This window comes from Gymnoscopelus microlampas (assembly GCF_963454915.1).
Source record: "Gymnoscopelus microlampas genome assembly, chromosome: 7".
NCBI lineage: Eukaryota > Metazoa > Chordata > Actinopteri > Myctophiformes > Myctophidae > Gymnoscopelus > Gymnoscopelus microlampas.
The window spans coordinates 27,687,794-27,696,726 of record NC_139944.1 but is presented as its reverse complement, the minus strand read 5'-3'; the positions used below and the strand labels follow the sequence as shown (position 1 = coordinate 27,696,726).

Genomic DNA, 8,933 nt, shown 5'->3' with positions numbered 1-8,933 from the left:
AGATATGCGTTAGGCCTACCTTAACCTGATAAATTAAAATTATTATCTGATCTTGTTCCAAAAGTGTTAGGCTGTATTACCATACCTGGCCATTTCTGAGAATGAGCTGGGGTTGTCCTGCTCTTCTCCACCTTTACAGAGAAGACAAGAAAGAGCACAATTTATTTAGCATTTTAACAATGTCAAGTAGCAAGCTAGGCGCTTTACGCTTAATTGATGTGTTCTGTGCACCTGGCTGCCATTCTCTAGCTGCTCCTCTTGAACGTCTCTTAGTCCAGCAGAACCAGTGACCACTGTTGTTTACAGGCGTCCGTGCATTCCCTCTATCCAATGGTTCTCAAAGTAGGGTCCGGGGACCCCCAGCTGTCATTGAGGGGGCTCCAGGGCCCCCCCAGCAAAATGATTCATACATTTTAGCCCCTTTATCCATATTCTATACGTTGGTTATTAAAAATAGATATGCAAGCGAGCTTGTGCATCTGCTATTTTTGAACATTTTTGAAAAATCTTGAAAGTGTGAATAATTTTGCATTTTTTTCAACACAAATATTCTCTTCTGGGGGTCCCTTGCACAAAATATTTTCAGGTGGGGGTCCGCGGCCAAATATTTATCAATTTGGGGGTCCTTGGCACGAACAAGTTTGAGAACGGAACGGACGACATAATATAGACTTCGGCAAACTAAAGCAAATCAAAAACGATGCCATCTTGGTACATGTTTTTCTCAAAAGACCCACCAAGTGGCGCTATACTCCTCAATATATATTGGCTCTTTCCCACAGCAGGAATCACTGAATAGCTAATGCACATTCATTCCAGTTTGAGGCAGATTCAAAAGTTCTACATCAGAACCCATAGAGTAGAAGATGGTCTGTTGAGTTTATAGTGTCCAGTGTCCCACCAGCAGCCAGGCTACAGATGAATCCCTCCTACTCCTACACACTTCTTCCATTATTCTACTACACTTATTTCTTTAAAATAATAGGCGATATTACATCTTAACAGTAGAGGCTACAATTATGGTTCCAGTTTTGGCTTTGCTGTTTCTTTTCCTGAGAGCGACGGAACCCCGTCATGTGCATCAGCCTGGTGTCCATGATGCAGCCTCGAGGGACCAGAGGACCGCCTCGCAGACAGAGTCTGTGCGGGCTGCAGGCGTACTGGGTCCGGGGACCTGGGGGACTGATTCCCCTGAGGCTCCGGAGGAGCAAGTTGGGCACCTCTCAGTCTCGGGGGACCTAAAAAGAAGGATCCCACGCGGAGCGAATGATGGGAGCTCAAAGAAACGGGACCAACATTCTCCAAACAGTCACCGACATCCCAGACCTCCACCCTACGACCCGGACGGTTACTTCACCACGCCGAAGAGCGCACACAGGCACCGGGGCATCTCAGGTTCAGTGTTGCCAAACTTGCCATGTCTGCTTATTATAGATAGATGGATAGATGATTTTATTTTCGTGTCCTGCATACAAAGTGCCCAAAATAAAATGACACCATTTTACGCTTACAGCATGTTTACAGTATATTCACATATTAATACATTCAATTAGCCTACATCTCAGAATTATGTCCTGTCTTCTCTCCTAAGCTTGAGAAATAAAATCTGCCACAGAAAAATCTCCTTTAACAAAACATATATCTAGTTATTCATAATCATCTAACTCGATGAAATCACCTAAACAAAAAGACATCTTACTAACAAATACCTCTCTTATATCATCATATTTAGGGCAATAAAACAAAAAGTGAACCTCATTTTCAATTTCACCTCTCTTCCTCTGGAGTGGCATTAAACCTGCCAGTCCCCAGAGGTATTGGTAATGTTCCTGAATCCTGACCATAATGCACAGAGAGATTAAAGTCTTTTGCTTAAATTATACTTCACATAAGGTTCTACAGTGTACCTGTCCTTTATGAGACAATAAGTTTGCAAAAAATAGAATAGAATAAAGATCTCAATTCATTTGTCCAGGGGTGACCAAAATGTAAAATTACAGTTAGAAATCCTTTTTTGTGAGTCTCTGGTCAGACATCTTCACAAGCCTATTCCATAGCCGAACCATTTCAAATTTGTGTCTGATGCTTGGAGGTTCCCATCCCATATCCCCATTAATTGCCAACTCTGAAGTCAATGTATGAACTCCCAAAAATGATATTATAGCTCTATGATGCACAGTGTTACAACTTGTATATTCGGATTCCCCGGAAACCCCAAACACCAGAAGCATAGTCAGACACCAGACATACCCCTAATTCGTAGAGTTGTGTGTAGGTATTGAATCCTAAATGACCACATTGTTTAACTTTGTTCATGACAGAGCCCAGTGCCCTGCCCGCTGACTGAGCTAGGACACTAACAGCATCATTAAATGTCATTTGCTCATCCAATGTCAATCTAAGATACTTGGTCAGTATATGACAATCTTGTTGACCCAAAATTAAACACAGCTGAACTTCTATGTAGTGATTTTTGTCTGAAGTGTGCTATTTGGATTTTGTCCTGCTTTGCCTCCAATCTCCATTTCCAGCAGCATTCTGCAGCAATGTTCAGCATTAACTGCAGATCGCTCTCATGTTCAGCAAGTCTAGACTATTCCATCCACATAATATAACAATATGCCTACACTTTGATCGTCAACTGTAATTCCCAAGCCAGAAGCTTGAATTTTTTATTAAGTCATTCACATAAATCGAGAACAATAATCCAATCAAACGATTAAAATCGGTAAAACAAGCATTATTCTGCTTAATTATTGCATGTATAATAGTAGAGACTACATATATGTGATCAATACATGCTCTTCCCTTTCTAAAGCCATTTTGCTCATCCACATGCAAACCTGTCCTCTCAAGATGGTCTATAAGTCTACTGTTTACTGTTTTAGCTTTTTTCATTTTACATTACATATTACGTTTTATTACATTTTGTAATAGACAAATTACAACAACAAATTTGTATTCAAAAACATGTTGCTACTGATTATATCAGAATTCATTTAATAATATTCAATAACAAGATTCTTTTGAAAATAGCAGATCTACGATGCGACGCGCGGCGTTGTGAGCTTGTAGATCGGCTATTTTCAAATAGATAATGTATATGTTTAAAGGGCAAAGGGCTCGCTTCTTTTGGGCTTGTTTTCATAGACCTGGTTGCTTATTTATCTCTCTAAATCTGGAAACACTGCTCAGGTTCAGTCTCCGGAGTCTTCTTCCATGGGAACTACTCGGACAAAGGCACGGTGTTCGTACAGAACCCACTGTACCCTGTGACAGACAGCTCGTACGGGGCTTACGCAGTGATGCTGCTCGCCCTCATCCTCTTCGCGGTCGGCATCGTGGGGAACCTGGCACTGATGTGCATCGTGTGGCATAATTACTACCTGAAGAGCGCGTGGAACAGCATCCTGGCCAGCCTGGCGTTCTGGGATTTCCTGGTGCTGTTCTTCTGTCTGCCCGTGGTCATCTTCAATGAGCTCACCTCCAAACGCCTACTGGGGGACCTGTCCTGTCGTATCGTACCCTACATGGAGGTGAGATTGATTGATTGATTGATTGATTGATTGATTGACTGAATACTTTATTAGTCAGAAATGTAAACATCCCACATGCTGTTTACATTTCTGTCTAATAAAGTACAGTCAGACATTGAGGCTAAAACGATAACACAAAAAAGTCAAAAGGACTTGTTTCCATTGTGGTCCTATGTATTCAATTCATCAACATAGCATAAAAAATGAACACAAAAATACATGTCATGAACAAATACAAAACACTACAGCCTATGTACAAGGGAGAAAAAGGAAAAACAGCGGCAGTGAATTACACCTCCTTTCGATGGGAGTTTACGTTTACCTCCCCTTGTGTGGACTCCTGATAGATATGTTTTCAGCCCAATTTTGAAAGAAACCAGTGATACACAAGTACACAACACATCCTATAATGGTAGTAGTGGTCGAATTACGTTTGTTATTGTAGTAGCTAAATGCAGACCTTTTCTGTAGTTTTACCCCTTGCAAATATTCAACAAATGAACAAGGGATGGTCCAGTGGGGTTACATGGCGGCTTTCCGACATGTCGCCTTTCCGACGTTAACGAACCCTATACCTAACCCTCACCCTAACCCTAACCGCACGCGGAAGCCACTAGTCGGAGTGGCGACATGTCGGCGTGGAAGACGGTTACCGTCCAGTGGAATTAGAACAAATAATACAAAAAGTAAATAAATATAGGCTAACACACACACACACACACACACACATACATATAGCCTACATATAAATATATATTATACATATAAAACAGAGAGAGGGGGTTGATGTATCATGACATCAAGTAAAAGTTTACAAAAAAATAAATACAAATGTTCTACATTTATACATGCTCCCTATGTGCCCATGTTTCTACTTGCTAACTAGGTGAGTGTGGATTGTTTATAATTTAACTGTCTGCACCAAGGCACAACCTATATAGGCCAGGCCTTTAAAACAGGCCTGGCTGCCAGCCCTGTCTGTGTTTGGTTAGTTAACCTATTTGTATGCTAATGAAGGACGGTTAATTGTTTAGAAGCGTGGGTTCAACTAATTGAGGTCATTAAGCACGCACTGAAGGAGGAGGGAGAGGGTCAGATGGCACTATAAAGATAGACTATGCTCTTTTTGTCAAGACTTAGTGCTACAAGAGCCTGAAGTCGTTTATTTGTAAGCATGAGGTATATTTATAGTTATTCCTTGGCAGCAATGGATTGCCTTGTGTACAGTTGAAAATATTTGGATGAATTCATGTACAACTAGAAAAAGCGTCTGTCTCTCTGCTTTTGTATTAAAAAATGTGGTTATTATTGTATTGATACTATTAACCCCCACCCCTTGTTCCTTTACCAGGTGACCTCCTTGGGTGTTGCCACCTTCAGCCTGTGTGCCCTGAGTATAGATCGTTTCCATACTGCAACCACCCCAGGGTTGCTCCAAACACCCAGAGTTGAGCCATGCCAGTCCATCCTGGCCAAGCTCTCTGTCATCTGGATCGGCTCCATGGTCCTGGCTGCCCCTGAGTTATTACTCTGGCAACTCACTCAGGAAGTTGTGAGCACCTCAATGATCACTCAAGATGGCAGTTCTCCTCTAACTCCCATCAGCTACCAGTCCACACAACCAGGGAGTTCACCGGTTGCTAGCTTTGGAGCCCAAACAGGTGGCCTGTTAGTGGATATGTGTGTGCGCCAGCCCTCTTTGGATCTGCCAGAGACAGTGTATTCTCTGGTGCTGACATACCACGAGGCCCGCATGTGGTGGTGCTTTGGCTGCTACTTCTGTCTGCCGCTACTCTTCACGCTAGCCTGCAACTTAGTGACACGACACGTCATCGCCCAAGAGACTCTGCAGAAAGCAAGTAGAGTCAAGGTAGCAGGAGGACGAACTTCCTCCTCTTCCTCGTCCACTTCCTCCTCTTCCTCCTCCCCTAAAAAGAAGCAGCAAGTGAGGCGGGAGCAGCGGCTCAGTTCAACAGTGATGGCACTGGCTGTCATTTACGCTGTTTGTAACCTGCCGGAGAATGCCTGGAACATCGCCCTGGCTTACATCTCCATCCCCGTCTCCACATCCACTGAGGCTCTCCTAGCTCTGATTGGTCAGTTTTTATTGTTCGTGCGCAGCTCATCTACACCAGTGCTGCTGCTGTGTCTGTGTCGCTCACTCGGCCAGGCGTTCATGGACTGCTGTTGCTGCTGCTGCGAGGAGTGTCTCCCGGATGGTGCATCGTCTTCATCTTCCTCAGCCTCCACCACAGCAACCGCTACATCCGCCTCTCCTTCCTCTCTCTCCTCTCCCGTATCCCTCTCCCCACCCTCGCTCTCTCCCTCTTCCTGCAAGGAAGAGAAACTCAAAATAATCTCAGGGACGACGCCAGCGATCTTCTACGACAAGGCGAAAGACACTTCCTCTGTAGTGGCAATTGGAACTCCCTGTTGAGGTCTCTCTGCTACAGCCAGGAGCCAGCAGCAAAACTCCCAATGCCTTCATTGTTCCAGTCTAAATGAACTGGAGGCGTGGAGTCATCATAACAGCAGAAACTCATCAGATCCTGAATTCTTTTTTTCTAGGAGGCCACAATAGATTCATTAAGTTGCAGAGACTGGTGGCCACAGACTGACAGACTGGTGTTTATGACCTGTCTGGTTTCTTGCTGTTGCTACATGCTGGCAAAAGCAAGCTGAATGAACTCAGTGCAAACGGTTTCACTAGTCTTTGTAACTGTTTGAGTAAGACAAAAAAATAATGTTATTTTAGCTGTGAGTTATTCTCTGAATTCCTGGTGTGTTTTCTAACTTCCGGTGTAGTCTTTTTATATTATTTAGTGGGAATTAACCAATGAAAAGCATGATTCATCCTCTGACTCTGCCTGGGAGCTAGGTCCTGTCGCTAACCTCTTGAACTCTGTCTTGGAATTATCTGGAATGAAAAGAATGCCATTCAATGGTAACTGTCAATCCTTGTCATAACACCCACCATTGAGTTGTTTATACTTGGTGTTAAGGTTCCTTGACTTGGTATTCAGCGGCTGAAGGTCACGGCGAAAGAGTCACTCAGAACAACAATTGGCCTTTGAGTTTCCCTAGCCGCCATGAACACACAATGTATAAGCTGCCATGGTGAACAGTCAAAGAATTCTTCGCTTCTGCTCTCGAGTATTTTCAGGATTCCTCAACTCCTTCTCCGTCATGATTTACAAAATGTGCCATGTATTTCCTGTCATCTGATATAGCACATTGTTTCATTGCCCAGTTCTTGGTACACAAATAGAAGTCAGTTCTTGGTACTCACATAGAAATCAGTTATTTGTATCCATGTGGAAACATATCAAACTGGATCCTCTATATTACATACTAAACAACATGATGAACCATGATGTGAGGGCCCCTACTAAGTGCAGGGCACTTAGAATTGTCCCTCACTTTTCACCCCTATGCTACCCCTATGCTATCCCTGCCCATTTTGCATTCCCATACTGCAAGAGTCAGTGTTCATTTAACTCTGAGAGTGTAGAAATGAAACAAAATGGACCAGTAAGGGTCCATTTACTCTCAGAATTAAATTAACACACTTGCTGTGAATTCTTTATAATGTTTATATCAAATATTCAATGTTTTATTAAATACAGTCCATGGTGTCAGATATTTATCTGAACTCGCTGAAATATCATAAAGCAGTTTGCAGCTACAGTATAGGACCTTGTTGGTTTTATAGCATTTTATGGTTTTCCTTACAAAAAGTCACATGTGAAATCTATCGTTTTACATGTGACCAATCTGGGAACCCAGAGCCAACTGAAAAGGAAAAACAGCGACCTCTGCTGTTTGTTACTATGTCAGTTGGCTCTGGGAGGAAGAAAACGTAGCACACGTACGCAAGGAAACCGGGGTTTTGGTCTGCCTTCAGCGCATCACATAACACCACTTCTCCCAGAGAACATGGATCGTTTTGGTTATAAGCCCACTTGTTTCTATGATGAAAGAGCAAGTTAAAATGTGAATATCTTTCCGTGGTTTTGTCTGCTCCGTGGACGCTATTGTTAAATTAGTTTCTGTTTGTTTCGAGTGGGGAAGTATCGACGGACTCGTGAATCCCGCCCACTACATTTGATTGGGTAAAGCGCGGCCTGCTTCCTGATCTGAAGGCACGCCCACTTGTAGGCAGTGCGTACGCGATATGACGAACCCCCCCCGACAGATTCCAGCGCAGAGCAGAATCTGTTCTTGAGAGATTAACATGTGACAAATGTGAAATCTCATTTGATAAGTAAAAGCCTTATAGTCACAAGATTTTCATGTCGATTTAATTTTCTTAAATGTGAAAATTATGGTGGTCACATATAAGGTCAGATCTGTGACGGGTCTGAAATCACGAAATGTTTCATATGAATAAAAACACTTGCTCTTTACATGTGACAAAAACTAACACGTGAATCAATCATGTGAATTAACCACATTCCCAGAGATCACATTTTTTCACAGGTGATGTTTTGTTTTTGTTTGTTGTTGAAATGTTTGTATGTGTACAAGGCACATACGAAAGAAAATGTCCCATTGAATATGTTGAGAATATGTTATGATGGAATTTAGGCTTCCAATGTAGGTGCATAGCATAAATATACAAGTTTAATAAGGACCAGTGATGCTTTGTATCCAGTTTTAGCTAATAAACAGTCAAAATATCAGTCTTGCTTCTTGGTTTGTTAGATAAATCATGGTTGATGGAAAACATGCATCTCTGAATGCACAAGCAAGTCATTACAACTCAATGGGGACCACCACAGCTGCCCATGGACACCCACACACACATTCTCACACACTCATGCACATGCACGCACACACACAGGAATGGTGTGGATTCTACAGAGCATCATGGAAGCGCTCTAAGCAGTGTCCCTGCTCTCTGAGCTGAAATATTTGTCCTCCCACTTAGTTGTGCCTGGTGCTGCGCAAAGAAAGAAGCAGAGGGGGACAGCAGCGCCAATAAGGCCAGCTTTGTTCCCATGTCCCCCCTCTCTTCTACCCAAGCCGGAGCCCCGTCACTGCATTCAGTCGCCAAGCCCCCCTCCCCCAAGACAGTTGCCAAGTTACCCCCACAATCAATGTCCTTAGCAGTGACTGAAGAGAGAGAAGAAAGAAGGGGAGGGTAGAAGCAGCGGAGGAGGAGTGCACATCACACACTGACCAAAACAACCCCACTGCTCTCTCCCAAAAGCTCACAGTTCCTCTTGGTTTCCCTGACGATGGAGAGTCTGAGAGAGGGGAGGGTGGGCTTCGGTTGTTCTGTGTGGGCCTGAAACTCAAGACGCCGCCAGCCATTCGCCGCCCTCCCACCCTCATGCTTTCATGCACTACACTTGTTGCGCATGAATTCACACGTAATGGTGGTGTAAGAAAAAA

General features: G+C 43.3%; 1 protein-coding gene across 1 annotated transcript; it reads left to right on the top strand.

The window, feature by feature from the left end:
* Positions 1 to 1,019: 1,019 nt before the first annotated feature.
* Positions 1,020 to 7,666, top strand: gpr37l1a (G protein-coupled receptor 37 like 1a; the record flags this gene model as incomplete). Its single annotated transcript, XM_084062411.1, has 3 exons — positions 1,020 to 1,395; positions 3,196 to 3,536; positions 4,888 to 7,666. 3 exons carry the CDS (start codon positions 1,020 to 1,022, stop codon positions 5,971 to 5,973), a joined length of 1,803 nt encoding a protein of 600 aa, XP_083918537.1. The 3' UTR covers positions 5,974 to 7,666.
* Positions 7,667 to 8,933: the final 1,267 nt, after the last annotated feature.